The sequence below is a fragment of the Carassius gibelio genome, chromosome A17, assembly GCF_023724105.1.
Source record: "Carassius gibelio isolate Cgi1373 ecotype wild population from Czech Republic chromosome A17, carGib1.2-hapl.c, whole genome shotgun sequence".
Classification (NCBI taxonomy): domain Eukaryota; kingdom Metazoa; phylum Chordata; class Actinopteri; order Cypriniformes; family Cyprinidae; genus Carassius; species Carassius gibelio.
In genome coordinates, this window is record NC_068387.1 from 15,620,473 (window position 1) to 15,640,120 (window position 19,648).

The window sequence follows — 19,648 nt, forward strand, 5'->3', positions numbered from 1 at the left end:
AATAAATCTATTCACATGTATAACCTAAATTCAGTCCATTTTATATCAGGAGCCTGAACAGCCATTGCCCTTGATGAATGTCAAAGCGTGAAACATCTACAGATCATTTTCATGTCTGGTTGTTAACTGTGTTTTTATTAGTGCTCAGAAACGCAGCACAATAATCATATCACAGACAACGAAGCAAACTGCTAACTCGTTTTTCCCTGCTGCATGCTTTAGCAGAGCATAATCAACACACTGACTTCCAGAGATGTATAAAGTACTAGAGAACCATACTTGAGTAAAAGTACAAGTGCTCTATCAAAAAAGTGACTTGAGTAGAAGTAGAAGTGCTCTTTAAGCACCACACTTAAGTAGAAGTACTAAAGTATTCAACATTTTTTGTACTTAAGTATTGCAAGTAGTCTATTTTAAAATTTACTACTCAAGTACTGAAAGTAAAAGTAGAAGTATTGTGTTATGTAGCTATTAAAGAAAGAAGTCAAAAGTTTGAACATATTGTTTTTACTATTTCAAATGATTAACCTAAAGGACAATCACAATTCCTTTGACTGTAACTTCTTGTAAACAAAAAACTGTTACTAGGGTTAGTTAGCCCAATTTGCAAAATGATGTCATTAATAACTTACCCTCATGTTGTTTCAAACCCATAAGACCTCAGAGGGTCATTTAGAATTTTTTGAAGCATCGAAAATACATTTTGGTCCAAAAATAGCAAAATCTATGACTTTATTCAGCATTGTCTTCTCTTCCGTGTCTGTTTTAAGACAGTTAAAAACAAAGCAGTTTGTGATATCTGGTTCGCGAACGAATCATTCGATGTAACCGGATCTTTTTGAAACAGTCCACCAAATCGAACTGAATCGTTTTAAACAGTTCGCGTCTCCAATACGCATTAATCCACAGATGAATTAAGATGTTAACTTGTTTAATGTGTCTGACACTCCCTCTGAGTTAAAACAAACCAATATCCCGGAGTAATTCATTGATTCAAACAGTACACTGACTGAACTGATGTGAAGAGAGAACTGAAGATGAACACCGAGCCGAGCCAGATAATGACTCGTTCACGAGTCAAGAACCGTTTGTGTCAGACGCGTCCGATTCGTGAACCGAGGAGCTGATGATACTGCGCATGTGTGATTTAGCGTGAAGCAAACCGACACACAGAGCGTCTGGAACCGAACTGTTTTCTTTTGGTGATTGATTCTGAACTGATTCTGTGTTAATGTTATGAGCCCATGTGCAGTCAACGCCAATGACGCCAATGACGCCATTGCATCGAGTGCAAAAGAATCGGTGAACTGTTTTCTTCAACTGGTTTATTGAATCGAACTGTCAGAAAGAACTAACGTTACTGGTCATCCGAAAACCGATGCAACCGGTTCTTGACTCGTGAACGAGTCATTATCTGGCTCGGCTCGGTGTTCATCTCTCTCTTCACACTTCACAGCAGTTCAGTCAGCACGCGCAGTCTCGCTTGATTCGCTCAATGATGTGCCAGCTTCATCAAACCTGCCATCTACAGTTCTGGCAGTGGTTTGTAATGGAATGATTCGTAACATTATTATAATTGTAACGAGTAACGATGCAGCACATAAAAAAAATATCGGAGTAAAAGTATTAAACTCAGCGAAAATATGTACCGAAGTAAAAGTGGAAGTAGGAGAAAAAAATAATACTCTAGAAAAGTACAGATACCGCCTTTTAGTACTTAAGTACAGTAGCGAAGTAGTTCTACTTCGTTACTATACATCTCTGCTGACTTCACACATCTCTCACTCGCTCTCTCTCTCCCATCACTCACTTGGTGTCTGATGGCAGATTGAGAGATCTGATACAGCTCTGTTTAGCACTGGTGCTCAAAGGCCTCCGGCTGTTTCTCTTGCATATTTTGGCACGGTCCTCTTTTGTGTAAGAGATGAGAGAGATTCTGTTATTCAGACACTCAATACTGTATAATTAACAACAGACAACAACAACACACACATTAGTACAGGAATAAAGTCAATTAGTCTTTGCTGGTGTGAGATTGGTCTCACCTCTCTTGGTATTTGTGTGTCTGTGTGTTGGCATATTATATTATGTCTTTCAGTGGTCACATTCGACCTTCACTGCACCAGATCAAGGCCCCCATTAGTTCCCTCTCTGGCCTTATATTGGCTTTCCTGTGGCGTTATATCTCTCCATTGAGTCCTTCTCCACTGAGAGCAAGATTCTGAGATGTCCACTCAACATTCACTCCTGGTTCTCACCGTCTTGCTGTGGTACTTAATTGGAAGTCCCCAGCGTCTCATAAGATAGACGTCGAACACATATAGCATCCCTGGTTCCAGTTGACCAACCACTGCTGTTGTGACTGCCCGCCGTTGGTCCAGCTCCTGGAAATACTTACAGAAGACTCTCTCATCGGCAGGACGGGACTCTGGGTCGACGCAACGATCAGTTGAGGTGTGCTTGCTGTCGAGTGGGATCTGCCGCCGATAAATGCAATAGAGACTCCGCTCTTCGGTCCCCATCCAGGCCAGAGTGATGGAGTTGCAGGTCCGCAACTTGTTGAAAGACTTAATCTGTAGTGTGGTGGGAAACACCGGCATGGCTCGGCGGTGGTACGCTGACGACGCTTGCATTTTGAGACAGAATTTGGACTTTTTGGAATCACCTTTAGGAATCGTCGATGAGGAACCTGGAATTAAGGCCTGGAGCTGGATGAGGTATGAAGGGGCACCGTGCAACCATATCTGGGCAAGCTGATGTCCCACCTCCTGAGATGTCAAAGTCTGTCCTTTACTGGAGACGCTGACTTTGACTTTACTAGTGCCGTTACAGGTATGCAAGGTAAGCAGGCCATTTTGTTGCCACCCGCGAGGTTTAAATAGGAACTGATCCCCCTGACTGCTTGCTTCCCAGCTCAGGGTGACCCATTTGACCTGGCCTTCCCGTAAGGATGTGATGGCTGATCGAGCCTCCTCATGCGTACGGGCGAAAGTGCCGGTGTAGGCCACACTCGTGCCATTAACCCTGTCCACTATGAACACATCAAAGTAGTACTGTGTATTCGGAAGCAGGTCTGAAACCGTGCACACACTTTCAATGTCCCTGCACACACACCCAGTGTCCTCAAACTTGTCAGTCGTAGATGATTCATGATCCTTGAGGGCATTTGGCTGCCGCCACCACCAATCTTTACTTGTTGCCCACACAATCTCTTTGCTTTGTTTGTCCCTCCTTTGTCTCTTCTGCATACTCTGTATCTCCTTTCGGATTCCCTCATGAGCAGCGCAAAGATTTCGGTAGTTATGTTTGTGGTTGACTAAGACACAATATTCACGATGTGGCCGGTGACCATCTTTAACGGCTATAGATGAGCTTGGAGCCCAGTTTAAGGTGACACTGGTCATGCCCACCCCCAGCGTGTGCACTCTGGGGTCCGACGGCAGTTCAGGGAAAGCCCCCGAGGGACCAGGACCTTCGTGGAGGTATGCTGACACCTGCGTGTCCTGTTCGTTTGATTTCAGCCGCAGGATGTAGATGGACGCTGGAGCGTTGGCAGGACCGGTGTAGGTGTCTACAGCATTGCCGGTGTAGGTGTAAATCCTAACCTCTCTTCCAGAACCTCTCCACCAAACCTCAGGCATGCTCTTCTTGGAGCTCCCTGCAGAAACGAAGCATTTCAGATCAAGATTCAGCATTTTCAACAGACGGCTCTTATGAAAAGAGTGCAAAAACATTTGGGCAGCATGCACGGATAAGTTTGTATTTTATGCAAAACATCATTACTTTTGTCGGTACACTTTTAGAGAGAATGTTTGGTAATAAATGTGAATAATTTAAAGGTGTAGATGGGGACCCCTGAGTTCACAGTCTAAATGATTTATATGTCACTTTATGACTTTATAATGCTGCTTTGCCTGCCAGACTTACTTTCAGAACATGCGCATGATTACGAAAGCAGAGTGCAAAAATGTAGTCACCATAGAATGCAATGCAAAAGCAAATTGTAGTTTAGCTGTATGTGGATATAAACAGTCTGTAAAACTGTAAAGCTGAAAGTGAATCATTCATAAAGTTATTGTCTCTCAAATGAAAGAGTAGACTCTGAATCGCTTAAATTAGTTGTTTTACATTTGAATACGCTTTACGCAAAGTACACACATCACAAGTTGCCACATCTATTTCCGACAAGCGCTGTAAGCAGTAGACCAATCACAACAGACTGGGTCATCGGACCAATCATAGCAGAGTAGCCTCACCCAAAGGAGGGGTTCGGAAAGATGAATCTTCGAACAAATAAATTTAAAAGCATATTATAAGAAAATAATGCATATTATAAGAAAGTGTTCGTTGACCTTGCATGTATGCAAACCTGTTGTTGGGGACTCCCAAAATCGAATTAGAAATCTTTCAAATATCATAACAGGGCCACTTTAATAAATGCTATACATGTTTTTCTTTGTAAGCTCACAATACCTAATTCATAAACTAATGGTAACAAACAGACTTTCATTGTAAAGTGTTACTAAAAATTGTAATTAGAAACAGACGTCAGTGTTCTTTGTTTCTGTTAGAATTTTTTTTTTCTTTCTCGTCTTCTCTCTGTCAGGGAAAGCTTGGAGATTTAGAGATGGATAAGAGGAGAATCTTCTGTCCACAGAGATTCTAAAGCAACACAACAGCAATTTTACACCTGCTAATTAAATCAGTGTGCCTCAAAAGCCTCTGAGGGGATGCAACCCATTGGATATAAAAACGCTTAGTTGTCTGTTAGCCCGTTAGCCCTGGTTAGGCCTATGCCAGCACTCCCAAACACAAACATACATGTACGTGTTTGCATGAATGCACAAATATATCTTCAAGCAGGCACGTCCATTAATCCATTAATAAGCATACACACACAAAAACTCACAGTGTGCTTTCTTAGGTGGTTTATCCTTCAGGGTCCGAACAGCCAAGCTCCATTCGATGGGCACTGCACAGGGGCTCACAGTAACAGACAGCAAATCGGCTTTCTTCTTTAGTGTGAAATACAGTCTGAAACACAGATCAGTATCTGTTTGTATTAGACACAGTAAATATGATGTTTGGTCTAATTATTCGTAAGATCTTCGAAAAAATCTATTTTATTTTCCATAGATTAACCATTCATCATAGATTAATCGGTCTAACAGTCTCCTTTACCAATATGCACAAGCCAAATTGTGTCTCATTAAGATAATCTAATTTAATCTATTTGTATTCCTCATGTTTTAAACAACAAACTTTTAACTGTCACTTAACATCTCCTGCGACTTTATATCTCACAGTGTGGCTATATTTCTTATTTTAAAAAAATCCTGTTTTATTTTTAACTCTAAAGCTGAAACAGACCTCCATAAAAGAACCTCTATTGAAATTAAGCTGCAAAAATATTTTGTTACAAAATCATTGGATTTCTGACATCAGAAACCCAAATAATTTAACTCATGACTGCCAACATTTATGAATAAACACCTATTCAGTGTTCATAAACTTGATCCACTCAATCATATTCTAATTTCTAGACACCAGAGTAAAAATAAGAGTAAAATTTAGAAATGTCCAGCCAACCTTATGTGCTGTGCCTGAATATCATTTAGAAGGATCTCAACTAGAGCTGTCAAATCGATTAATCACGTTTGTATTTATATATATATATATATATATATACACACAGTACATACACATATATTATATAAACAAACTTTTATTTTGGATGTGATTATTTTGATGTATTATGGTGTGAAATTTTCAACAAAGCCTGACCATTTCAATACGATCGTTTGAGTGGAAATTCTCTGTATTGTGAACATATGGCATCTATGTACTAGGCAGGTGATATTCCTTTCTTATGTGAATAGGGTATTTATTTTAAAATAATAGTTTGCTTAAATTTGTTTTATTTGATCATAATTTACTCACCCTCATGTCGCTACAAACCTTTATGCCTTTTTTTCTGTTGAGTATTAAGGAGATATTCTGTGAAATGTCTCAGTGTTTTTTTGTCCAGTGGAATTCAATGATCACCAAAAGTGTTTGGTTACCAGCATTCTTCAGAATATCTTGTTTTACGCTCCACTGAAGAAATACATTTGTACAGGTTTAGAACGACATGTATGTGAGCTAATGATGACAGAATTGGTCTTTTTGGATGAACTATCCCTTGCATTATAATAGTCAAAGAGAGGGGAAAAAAGTGGTTATTAAAAACAACATTATGACTGTTTTGGAACAAAACAAAGCACTGACATTTTTAAAGCACCTCGGGGGGGGATAAAAAGAATTCTAAAAAGTTTATGACAAGTTTATGTCTATAAACAACATGCCGCAGAGCTTCCTTGGAGACTGTTTGACTGCTGTTGTTTGCACAGCTTTGTCTGCTAATGAAGGTGAAGAGAAACAAAAGCAATGACTTCAGAATGACTGATCCCTGATAAGCTTCTATCGATCCATCGCCGTCGTTAGATATGCATCTCCACAAACCCTAATGTTTACAGATCACAGCTGATGCCAGGTGCAGCATCACTGTAGCGTGCTCTGCTCAGGCAGGTGAAGGAGTGGATGCCGAGTTGCCATATCCTTCATACTGATATTATATTATATTATTACATGATTTCTTGTTTGACTATTAATCAAGTTATAGCAAGAGTGAAATGTGTAACCTTATGTGTGCTGTATTTCTTTTCCTCAAGATTAATGTCCACATATTATGTGTGTGTATCCAATCGTAATGATAAGACACTTGCCAGTGCTAGAAAGCCTTGAATTTTAGATAAGTTCTCTGTGTATGTGTGTTAGTATCTTTCTGTACAGGGAGAAGCTCAGACAGTCCCAGGACAAACAATCAACTGCCAGTGTCCAGCGTATCAGATCTACGTCTTTGGAGAGTTTTATCTAGGTTTTGGAACCAATCAGAATTTTGTTGACTCATGTATTGACGCAATTAGTATCCTCTGTCAGGGTATAACTGTGGTTGATTTTGTATTGTACTGGGGGCGGCCTGCGAACTCCTTCGAGAGTGTTGAAGCTGACTTCTGCGTGATGAGATTGCAAACTATTTTCTTCAAGTAAAATTATTATTATTAATTTAACTCATCTCTGAGTCCTGGTCTTCATTGCGACATATCTGGTCCTTGGGTTTTAACTGTAAATTCCCCTACAGTTAATGGTGGAGGATCGGCGGGCAATAGTTCTTTGGTGACATCCCTGATCAATCATCAAACCAAGGTAGGAAAGATTTTAGATTTAATATTATTGGTTAGGGACTGTCTGTAAGTGGAGGGGGTCGAGAGAAGGAGGAACGATAGACTCACTCAGACGTGAGGGGGTAGACACCAGCTCCAGGGTGGAGTAAGGTAAATTGGTGTCACAATATACCTGTAAATAAGTAACCTTGTGAGTATAAGGGGTACAAGTACACATCGGTAGGTCTTGATATAAGATATTTAGAGATGTGTACAGTTACAGAGGGAACAGGTGCACATCTATAGGTCTTAGAGAGAGACGTAAAAATTTTCTAGGTGTGCACAGTCCGGGGGGGACAAAAACGCATTCTTAACAGGCATGTGAACCAGTAAAGGGCAGTGCTGGGTCAAGCACCGAGGGACAAGGGACACATAGAGCCGTAAATAGGCAGTGCTGGGTCAAGCACAGAAAGCCGAAAAGCACGAGAGGCCATAAAGGGCAGTGCATTTACGGCCAGGGAAGCCAAAGTAGGGGTATGGGAAATCCCGAGAAGAATGTAAGACGCTAGACGGGGGTTCTAGTCGTATCTCGCTCTTCCAACTCTCGATCACCCACCATTACAGACAGGGGCGCCCCGAGCTTAGAAATAGGCCAGGTCAGTGGTTAGGGAAAAGAGTATCCAAAATTAGTGTTTAAAAATAAATAGTGATAATTCATATGTGCACCTATAAAAATATAGGGATATATGCAAAGGGAAAGTATTGATTGATCTGGGATGCCTCAGGAACAACCCCAAAAGAGCTAAAATGTAGTTTTCATGACCCTGATTGGATTGGACCAGTATATGGAAATTCTGGAATATACTTTGTAATTTCATCACGCAGAAGTCAAGTGCTGTTGGTAAGATCGCCGCCTCAATATGTTTTTGGTTTATGATAGAAATATGACTGACAAATTAGGTAACCTGGTAAGCCCTGATAGAAATAATGAAACAGAAGAGAGCAAATGCTGTAAACAGTTTGGCTCTGAAGCTCTGACTTAAAAAATATTCTCTGAATTCATTGAAAGAATGGTCAGTCTGAGCTTTGATTCTGATTGGAAAGTTAAAACTAAAAAATTTATTGGCTTTAAACAAAGACAGAACCAGAGAAATAAACATTTATAAATGTATGTGCCGATTTGTTAAAAATAATCCCCGAAGTAACTGAGTGCTATATAATTGTTGAAAGTCCTGACAAGGAATACTGAACAGAATTCTGGGTTAGTGAAAAAAAACAACTGAAGGCACACAAATTGGCAGTGGCATTTTGGAAAAACTTAGAAGCTTATGTTTTGCTTTAAAAAAGATAAAATTACTTTGACTACAATGAAGCCGTTGTTTTATCTCATGCTGGCCCCCACCATGACTCTGGCTTAAGCTTTAAAAGTACCAGAGACATGTTCTGAGTAAAAAAAAAAAAAATGTAATTCCTATATTTACTAATGTTTGGCCAAAAGAGTAATTTTATTGTTGGATTGCAAAATTGTAGTCACGCAGCATCATAAAAAAAAGAAAAAAGAAGAGAAAAGAAAATTATTTTTTGTTTATGAGATGATAAAGTTGTAAACAAGTAACATAAACGGGGGTTTCAAAGTAACTTTGAAGACAGCATGCTAGCAAGACCCAAAGTAATATACCTGGGTCAGATAACCTCTGACAGATTTAAAACCAATGTTGAAATTCAGAAGCCATGGCCAGAATTAAGTGAATGGATAAATACAAGTTGATGTAAAAGTAATGACAATGACTGCAAAGAACTTTGAGAAACATTTGAGTTGCGAAAATAAAGTAAAAATACAAATATAAAGATGTTTATTTTTAAAATGCATATAATTTCTGACAAGTTTTAAACTGGGCTAGAGTAAAATGATAGTACGATGAAATTGTTAAAAATGAATGAAAATGCATTGTTACGAGTCCTGAATCCCTCAGAGTTCTCTCTCTCTCATTCAAAGTAAGCTAAAATGCCATTATCTGAGCCTGTGTTTAAGTGATAAGATATTTATAGTACAGCACAGTGTTTCAGTCAAATCATAGGCACTGAGATGCTAAAGGACATGATAAAAAGAGTTCAGATTTAATGCATTAAGAGGGCAATTGGTAGTTAAATGTTCAACTGCCCAATGCATGTAAGAAATAAGAGATTATTAAAATAATGAATAACAATTTAGGAGCAATTGTTGAAGAGACATGAGGTCTTTAAAATCATAATACAGACCCTGAGCTATAGATGTAAATAATTTTGAATAGTTAAACAGTTGTATTGCTATTTGTTCTATGACCAGTAACTTATCTGTCTTATTTTTAGTCTTCACCATCATACAGGGCCTGATGGCTCCAGCTACAGAAGCAACAGAAAATTACAATGAATGGACGGGTGTGAAAAATAAATTCACTGAGTAATCTCAGCATGATAGTTTGGAGGTATCCAATTGAGTTTAGCGATTAAATATTAGTTTGATTAACCTTTTTCAATGTTTTAACACTAGTAGGTGCTGTCAATGGCTCTCATGGTTCTTGAGTGCACCTTTCCTAAGCTGCAGGAAATACTGGATTCTGGAAGAAGACTGTCGAGGATGTTGCAACGGGAAAAAGTGGTTACCAGTGTGCATGAGGTGATTTCTCAATGACGGGTAAGATCCTCTTCTGGCCAATAGGGGACAACCTAAGGCAGGGGGTCACCGCCACTGGGCACCTGCCCTGAAGGGAGGTGTTATATGTGAGATGGTAGTGGAGTTGAGCGGATGCTTGATAGGCCTAGAGCATCATTAAGAGGGGAACTGTAGGAAGTACAGCAATCTGCCTCAAAATGTGAGCTCCTCCAGACCTGATCACCAGCAACCGCATTCCTTGACTGATTGTTGTGACAAGCGTCCACAACTTGATGCCACTAAGCCAGTGGATCACACCCTGAGGACAAGGAGCTTATTTATAAAAAGTTAATGGCAATGGGCTTTCAAGAACCATCTGAGACCATGTGATGACAGCCATTATTTTGAGACAAAAATTTCTTATGAGGCTAAAATGATATTGAACTAATATGTCTATATCATAGTCTTTACTCATGCAGGTCATTAGGCATGGCATAAGATGATTACAAGATATGGTGGTGGCTAAAAATGAAGACTGCTTCTGCTTAATCAAGAGATGGTTTAGATAACAAAGGTTAAGGGAATTAAGCATGTAAGGTAAAAATAATTTTAAAGAAATGTTCCTAGCCTTATGTATTTTAAACAGTTTAAACTGAGATTTTAGATCTAGAAACTTTGACATTTTTAACTTATTTGAATAATTTAGGGTTATATGTTGTAATGAATTTTATATTATAGTCTAAGTTAAAGTTTGGCAAAAATTGTCAAAATAAATAAATAAATAATATTTTGCACAGTAAGAGAGAGAGAGAGAGTGCTTGAGTGGAGGCAGGGATGGTGCTCTTCTTCTATTATTGGCCTGCTAAGAAAGAGTAACCAAAACAGAGCAATAATTTTAAGACCAAAACAACCCAGCTGATTTTTCTCAAAATAAAAATCATTAATGAGCAGGCAAACTTTGAGATTAGATAAGAGATTAGGTACAAACTTGGTAAAATGCACAGACAATGTTTGAGTTTAAATCCTTCCGATTTAATACCAAAAGGAAAACCTTAAATATGAGCTGTTAAAATATAAATGTGTTAAGTATGTGCATGCATGAGGATGGCTATATATATATTATTGGGGGACAATTCTGTTCCTGTTATGTTTCAATTGAGTCACTAACCTCTGGAATGAGTGTTTTATCATTACAGATGTGTTAAGTGAAATTACTTTACAGAAGTCCATAATTCTGAGTGAAACTAATGAAAAGACAATGCCGAACATGGGACGAGCTTTAAGTGGATTGGTTATCCAGCTCTGTCTGCTACTGGTAATAATGACTTGTTTTGTCTTTTATAATACTGATTTAAATCACTCTCTGGATTAATATGTTAAAGAGTGTTTATATGATTGGATTTGTGAAATTTAAGTTTGCCGTCCAAAATCCATGCCTAAATTTAAATGAGGGTCTAAATTTTAACAAGTTAACACTTTGTTGTTTGAATGGTGAAGGTAAATATTTTAGACTTGACGGCAGAAAAACAGTGACAGATTGGCTACGTCACTAACCAAATTATCCAGAGAGCACCCTCACATAAAGAAGCCTGGTGGGAAAACAAAGGAGTGAATCATGCTTGTGTACTATAGTGCAAAAGCTTTATGTAGTGGTTTATGTAGAACAGAGATAAGTTGAACAAAAACGTGTGGATAGCCCCTTAATGGAGCAAATCCATAACAAGAGGTTTGAATTAATTGAAATAGCACAGCAAAAAAAAAAAAAATATAATAATAAATTTTGTTTAAACAACACAATTGTAATAGGCTCTATGGAGCTGCTTATGAACACTTGTCAAGTCAAATTAATATTGTGAACACTGACAGGTCTTTTTGATAATGTATACTGTTTCAATACAGATTTACAGAAACTGAGGATGTCTCTTTAATAAATATTTGGCTGTTTAGAACTAAGTAATAGTATTGTTCATTTAGTAATAATATTGGGAAATCTGTCTGCTCTTTTTCAGGTTATAATAATTTTGAGTAAATTAATATCACTGCCAAATGACAAACATGAACGAGGGTTGTTAAGACATTGATCACGTAGCTGACCTGTAAGCATTTATCACTGACAAAACAGTGAGAACTAAATTGACTTTATACTAAGTATTGAGGATTTGCTTCTGAATGTGTCGTTAATATAGTCTGAGTACAGTAATATGGTATGATAATTGACAAGATTTGCATTTAAAAAAAAAAAGGTAATAATAAGGCAATGAGTATGGTTAACAGTAATGTCATTGTATAAAATAAATACATGCATGACAATAAGTGGATAGGTTAGTTGTATTTTAAAAGTTAGACACTTTGATACTTAAAATGTAATTTTAACCAAATGTGTTAACAATGACAAGGTTAATGGTTCATGTATGTTTAAACAGCATGTGAACTATGATGACTGCAAATGGATTTGTGGTGAAAGTAAAGCTTAATAAAAGGGCTATTAAGTAATAAACTAGGAACTGCTCTAGGTTTTCGAGGAAATAATGATTATGATTATTTTTATTTTTAAAGATGGCTCAATATTGATCTTACTTATTTTTGGTTTGTTTATTTTTGTGTTTTTAACACCAAGTTTGGAATGAAAGGGTAAAATGGATATTCAATCTCTATAATTGTACCATTGATCGGGAAAATTATAGATTTTCATAAAATAAGGGTCTCTTTACTGGGATTTAGGTTATAAGCAATGTCTGTATTTGTTATCTGTGAGGTGACTGAGGGTCTGACATATGTCAGGAATGCAATAACAGTGGTTATTCATTTAGCCCGGCTTCCAGAGAATAATATATATACGTTTATTGTAATGAGTTTAATTTACTATATGACCAAATTAACTAAAATTCATCATAGTTGTATGAGACATGTTAAAAGAAAACAAATAAGACAAATATCCTTCTTAAGGGTTAATTTTTTTTTTTGAATTGGTTATAGTGTATGCGTTTTTCTTTAATGATTTGTTAAATCTGGTTAATGAATATGCAAATTTAGTCTTAAGGCTGTTGGATAAATGTTTGGTTTTAGAGGGTAAGTGTGAAGTAGCTGTAGTAGGAAGAGAGGTATTTACAAAGTTGATGTTATGTTGATGAAAGTGAGGACACTTTTCCAGGTAGAGGGACACACAGAATGATTCACTGGAAAAGACATTATGTGAAGAAAGACTAGTGCAAGTGCCGATATTGTGGGATTAAGTAAGTAGATTAATGTATATGGAAAATAAGAATGTATATGGGAAGTATTTTGTACAAAATAATGTGTTTATTACTAGAAATGTCAGCCAGTACCAGAGATTTTAAGTATGCACATGTTTAAGTTGACAAACAGCCTGCATTATTAGCATGCATCACAACTACACCTGACCTCATTTATTAGACCAGATGTGGGGTATTAGACCCCACATTGATCTAAAACGGGGGACTGAAGGAGTGGATGCCGAGTTGCCATATCCTTCATACTGATATTATATTATATTATTACATGATTTCTTGTTTGACTATTAATCAAGTTATAGCAAGAGTGAAATGTGTAACCTTATGTGTGCTGTATTTCTTTTCCTCAAGATTAATGTCCACATATTATGTGTGTGTATCCAATCGTAATGATAAGACACTTGCCAGTGCTAGAAAGCCTTGAATTTTAGATAAGTTCTCTGTGTATGTGTGTTAGTATCTTTCTGTACAGGGAGAAGCTCAGACAGTCCCAGGACAAACAATCAACTGCCAGTGTCCAGCGTATCAGATCTACGTCTTTGGAGAGTTTTATCTAGGTTTTGGAACCAATCAGAATTTTGTTGACTCATGTATTGACGCAATTAGTATCCTCTGTCAGGGTATAACTGTGGTTGATTTTGTATTGTACTGGGGGCGGCCTGCGAACTCCTTCGAGAGTGTTGAAGCTGACTTCTGCGTGATGAGATTGCAAACTATTTTCTTCAAGTAAAATTATTATTATTAATTTAACTCATCTCTGAGTCCTGGTCTTCATTGCGACATATCTGGTCCTTGGGTTTTAACTGTAAATTCCCCTACACAGGAAACACATTCAGTCTCCCTCTGTGAATAACATCACACTGGCCAGAATCTGGTGAACCTCCCTCGGTGCATTCTGGTAACACCAGCCATTTGGCAAGCGCCACTTCCTCTGACCTTGAAACCCTGCTTGTGCTGCTGCCTTCAGTCAATGGTTTTCATTGTATTATCGTTATGGAAATAGTCAGACATTAGATTTAAGACTCAGCGTTTGTTTAATGTGATTTGGATCTCTTATTTGCATGTGACTGGCACACCAGCATGGCACATTATCATAATATTGATTTCATCTTCTGGTAATCAACTTTGGTTTAACTTTGCCCTTGAGAACAACAACAAATACGACAACAAAAAGGGGCCATAGTTTTAGTTTGATCGATTACTGGCAGGTACACTTCAGGTGTGTCCATCCCTGTCCTTTTAATCCAATTAAAGGGTAGAGAGTTTTGTGTGGAAGGCACAGTTACAATCTTTTAATCAATTAATTAATCAGCTCCTGCCCCGCGACTGTGCATTGAGATCTTTCTGTACTTTTCTCTCTCTCTCGTTCTCGCGCTCAGTCTGAAGCCTGACACCTCTGTTACGGGTGAGGGAGCAGTTCTCACTGTGATTCTCACTGGCTAGTGTTGCTAATGGAAAAATAAAACTGCAGTTTTAGCTGCTTGAATTCAGTGGGTTTGATATGGAGGAAAATCTGTGTCATAATTTTAAGATCATTAAGAAGAATCAATCAGACAGGAGGGAATAACTGACCCATCATTGATTTCAGAATGTCACGAAAATAGTTTGTGTTGCTAGTAAAATGTAGCGTAATGTCTTTACTACAGAATGATTACAAGGGAAATATTGTAATATATTTTCACATGGCCTAAGTTTTAAAAATCCTAAAAAAATCCACTGGATCACCCCCCCTCCCCCCAAAAAAATGTTTTAATATTTTCTTTTAATTATTAATATTTTAAATTAGCTTTTGTTTTTATGTTCCATGTTCCATTTATCATATTTATTTAAATCTTAAAGTTATTTTTATTTCAGTTTTAGTAATTAGCATTTTTTTCATTCAAAAGTTTTCAACTTCAAAAGTTTTTCAATTAATATTAATATTTTATTTCATTTCAATCGTCAAAAAGAAAAAAAAAAGTTTTAGTTTTAGTTAACAATAATAACAATGATTATAAAAAGGCAGCTGCTTCCATGTGTACTGAACAAACTATAAAACTTATAAAATAGTGAACAACAGGAATATTATAAATGTGCAATATTGAATAATAATATCGAGAAATATTTACAAGACTATTAAGTAAATACTGAATATTTTTCCCATGCAGCATTAGCACATTGTGACCTCCTGGGTGTTTGAATCTCTACTCCACTGCTCTAGACGAGAGATATTATGCGTTTTCCAGACGAGTCTAGTCCCTGCTAAGTGATCATGCAGGATAAGTGATCTCTCTGGAGGACTACAATGTTGATTTAAACTTTTCCACTCTTCCATTTCTTCTTTACTCCAGTTAGAAGCAGCAAAATACAACCATTGTTTCTCTTCCATTCTTGTCTGATTGGTACACTTGGCCCATTTAAGTGTACCTGCCTCTTATTGGAGAAATTGTGTTTATTTCTTCTGTCGGGTTTTACCTGCGAGTGTGTCCTTTAGGCAGATGTACTGGTGTGACCCTGTTTTCACTCAGCCATGTTGTGGGGTGTAATGTCACTTCATTTTCAGGTGCCAAGGCATAGATTGTGCCGGGGCCAGAAAAGAGGGCCATGGCCAGGCAGAGACACCACGAGAGAGCCATCCTTGTCAACACAAAAACGGCCGCTCACTTACACTCGTCTGGAAAACAGAGAATGTCAGTTTAAAACAAGAGATAAAACCTTTCATAATGTGCTTCTGAATTCCCATACTTAGTATGTACTAAACTGTATTAAGATCTTTAGGGACTTCTTTACATGAAGTATGTGCTTGAGATCTGAGCATATACTACATCCGCCATGTGCACTGTACTTTGACCATTATGTTATCCCTTCGACCCATGACATACTAATTATAAATAGTTAGAAAAAATTTGCAAAACTGATGTTTAATTTTTGAGAGTGAACAAAACAATAATTTACCTAGAAAACATTTTTTTTTTTTTGACAAATTACTGTTAAAATTCATAAACTGTAAGTCACTTTGGAAAAAAGCTTTAAATGTTTTTGCTATGGCACTTGAAATAAGACTGAGATTGAGTTTTTTTAACATTAACATAAGAATCTGATGTTCCACAGATGTTCACAATCTTCGCAAATGTAGTATCATTCAGATAAGGTTCATCTACCACTGTTCTATTCATATGACATATTTTCATTTGCATACTATTTAAAGAAAAAAATGCATAAGTGTACAGACTGGTGAAAAGTTGATTTACCGTATCTTGTCAGTCCATCTATTTAGATTACAAACGGCTTATGCTTGGCTTATGAAAGCTGCAAGACAAATGAGGACATCTGGAAGTTTCATAGGAGCTGATATTACAGCAGATTTTCTTTTACTTTATCTCATTTCACTAAGTGTAAATCCATCATACTTAAAACATCTGCCTTGTCCTTGATGTGAAAATTAAGAGATAAACTTCCAAGTTAAAATTAAAATTAAGTTTAAAAAAAATTCTAAAACCTGTCAAAATCCAACATTGACGGCAGAAACTCACATTCCCAGCTAAATCCTGGGATAGATCTGGACTCAGGATGACGTGTTAGATGACAGTGCTGTTATTTATCTCCCAAGGTCCTGACAAACTGACTTGTGTTTCTACCGACATTCAGCACAAAGATTATTCATTACGGCTGACAAGCAAAGAACAGAGCTATCAGTCAGTCAGTTGATTCTCACACTCCATCTGTTGTGAGGGCAAGATGAGAGAGAGAGAGAGAGAGAGAGAGAGAGAGAGGGAGGAAAACGTGAGAGGATGAGGGAGAGAAAGTTAGCCTCATTCCAGCTGATGATTCATTGATAGCAGGAAACATTTGCCTTTATTCAGAGGGAATTATTTATATAAGCAAGGAAAATTTGCTATCCGCTAGAACTCATTGCTCTCTGCTTTGACACTCCACACAGAGACGAGAGCGGCACTTCAGCGATGCCTGGCAAACACACTTGAATCTATGGCTCTATTTTTAACAGGCGACATCAAATTGGTTTACCGTGGAAATGTAATTAAACTCCTCTCATTATGTATGAACAGCAGGCTGCTTTGGTTGTATAAAAATCCATCGACAAAGAGAACAAACCCAACCAAAACAGCACCTGGGGGTAATCTGAACACTGCCGGGCGGCGGCTGTGGGGGAGAGTTGACGAAGTTTGAAACTCTCAGATGTTCAGTCGGTGTTTATCTGCAGCTGATGGGCCCAGTGATGTGAGTTCACGTCTCCGGGGAGAGAGAGGCTGCGATCAAAGCCGTCATGCTGAAAAGGGTCCCCATAACAACACGAATGGTTGTCGCTGGGGGAACGTGGCCCCGTAGATCGGATGACAGACGGTGGAGTGAACGCGTTTGAGACGCGACGCGCTCTCATCACCCAGCCTCTGCTCTGATCATGACTGCTGAACAGGCCCTCATTAGAAACAGAGGAGAAGGATGGAGGGGGTGGAAAAGAAGGAGGCAAGGAAAGCGTGAAGGGAGGCGAGAGAGAGAGAGAGAGAGATGGGAGCGGGAAAATGTCCAGGAAGATGAAGAGAGGGATTAAGAAAGGTGAAAAGAAGACAGTGAAGGTGAGAAAGAGAGGATCGGAAGGGGAAAAAAGAGGTAAAGGTCAGAGTGAACGAGGGAGGAGCCGGGAGGAGAAAAGGGATGGAAAGAAGTGTAGAAGAAAAATGGAAGACAAAACTGACACGTCCACATAAATGTGAACGTGAAAAAGAGCTGGACAGATAGTCATTTAACCTCCGAGTTAGTGAACCCCAAATGAGGTAAATCTTTTGCATAAAAAAATGCAAATATCTCCTCCCAAAATATTTTGCATTAAGAAAAAAAAAAAAAAAAAAAATCTTTATGCAAAGTATTATTTCTAAAGGTTTTACTTGCCCATGTGTTTATAGGACAGCCTGTGCGTCCAGTAAATCTCACCCCAGTTTTATATCTCTCTTTATCTCTCAATCTCTGTTTACTGTGATCTGTGAGCTCGTATTACTGTACACTCTCTCGCGCGTTCTTGATTTGTTGGAGAGCTTGTTGATGGCATTGGTGGCTGTGGTGTCATGTGACACATGCTCTTTGCAGGGGTCCTGACTGTTCCCAGGGGAGCCAGATATAAAGAGAGAGAGAGAGAGAGAGAGAAAGGTGAGAGAGGTGGAAAAGAGAAGAGGAAAGACAGAAAGGGACTTCAAACTTGAATGGTATAGAATGAAAACTGAGAACTTGTGCAAAATGTGGGCCATAGGGGGGGAAATAGACAGAGATGTGCTCAGGCGAGAGAAAAAGAGTTTAGTGAAAGACTGAATGAGATTATGGATGGAGCAGAAATATATTATGGTTGTGAATTTAGGATCTAATTGTTGACTTCAAGAAGTCAAGTAACACTAATTTGCTTGGTCTTTTTTCCTTGCTGTCTCTGTCTTACTATCCAAATGTAATTAATTCATGGCCATGTAATTACAATGCTAACACAGCAATATAATGCCCATATTTACAAAGGAAATGTTATCATAAAATCTAACAAAATTAAACTTTTTATATTTTTATACATTTTTTATACATTTTTATATATGTAATATTATATTAATGGTTTTTAACGGTTTTTAGATTTTATAATATAACATTTTTAATCAGATTTATTCAAATATCTTATGTTTTTAGATTTTATAATCGATTTCTTTAGGTAAGATTTCAGTGTCATCAGATTGACACAATACATTTTTATTTTTTATTTTTTTTTTACAAATTTGTATTTTCAGATATTGTGATTCAGTTTGAGTTTCATCCACACTATGAGGAGTTTGTGAGCGCTGTTCTGGATTTCCCTGAAACTGAAACACCATCTCAAACCACAGACATCTCAGCGCTGTTCTTATGGGCTATTTAGTGGTCAAAGAAACACGAGTAAAGACACACGCATAGAGAGGATGATCCCAGTCTCATGTAACAAAGTAAGGGGGCAAATAGAGATATAATAGATAGAAAATAGAGATTGAAGAAAGAGGTCTCCTGTATTAATAAACATTTATACTTTTTTCGTTCAAAACAACTTGCATTATTTCTTTGATTTTAACAGAGAACTGAACCCATGACTTTGGTGTTGCTATTGGTATTGCTATGGTTGTTGAGTCCCTGACAAGTAATCACAGACACACAAACATACAATCGCATGTACTTACCTCAGCCAGTGCTCAGGACTTACACTCTGAAGAAAGATAAGAGGAGAGGTGAAGAAGTAAACGTGTCAGATGTCTTCTGCACTGAAGCTCACAGAGTCACAGTAACTCCCCTGTCCTCCTGGAGTCTTGAAGATAGAGGTAAAACAAGAGAAAAAGAAAAGCCCTCCCACCCTTCTCCTCTCCTCTTTCTCCCTTATTCTCTCTCTTCTCTTGTTTCCTCTCCTTTTCTCTCCTCTGTTTTCTCCCCCCGACCCAGATCGGTGCAGTCTGATAACTGAGGCGCTAGTCAAACAGACACATGCGCATGTGGACTGTGTGCGTGTGAGTGTGTGTGAAAGAGAAGAGATAGATGATGGATAGAAGGATGGAGAAAGTGTCTGGTGAGGG

The 19,648-nt window shown here is 37.9% G+C and overlaps 1 protein-coding gene across 2 annotated transcripts; it reads right to left on the reverse strand.

Annotated features, from left to right (window-relative positions):
* Positions 1-116: 116 nt before the first annotated feature.
* LOC128031555 (protein NDNF-like) lies at positions 117-19,648 on the reverse strand. 2 transcript variants are annotated; one of them, XM_052619874.1, is made up of 4 exons: positions 19,262-19,648; positions 15,540-15,738; positions 4,910-5,034; positions 117-3,658 (listed from the first exon to the last, which is right to left on the reverse strand). In XM_052619874.1, exons 2-4 carry the CDS (start codon positions 15,698-15,700, stop codon positions 2,235-2,237), a joined length of 1,710 nt encoding a protein of 569 aa, XP_052475834.1. In that variant the 5' UTR covers positions 15,701-15,738; positions 19,262-19,648; the 3' UTR covers positions 117-2,234. The 2 variants fall into 2 exon arrangements, with proteins under 2 accessions (XP_052475834.1, XP_052475835.1); XM_052619875.1 differs by lacking the exon at positions 19,262-19,648 and adding an exon at positions 16,316-16,373.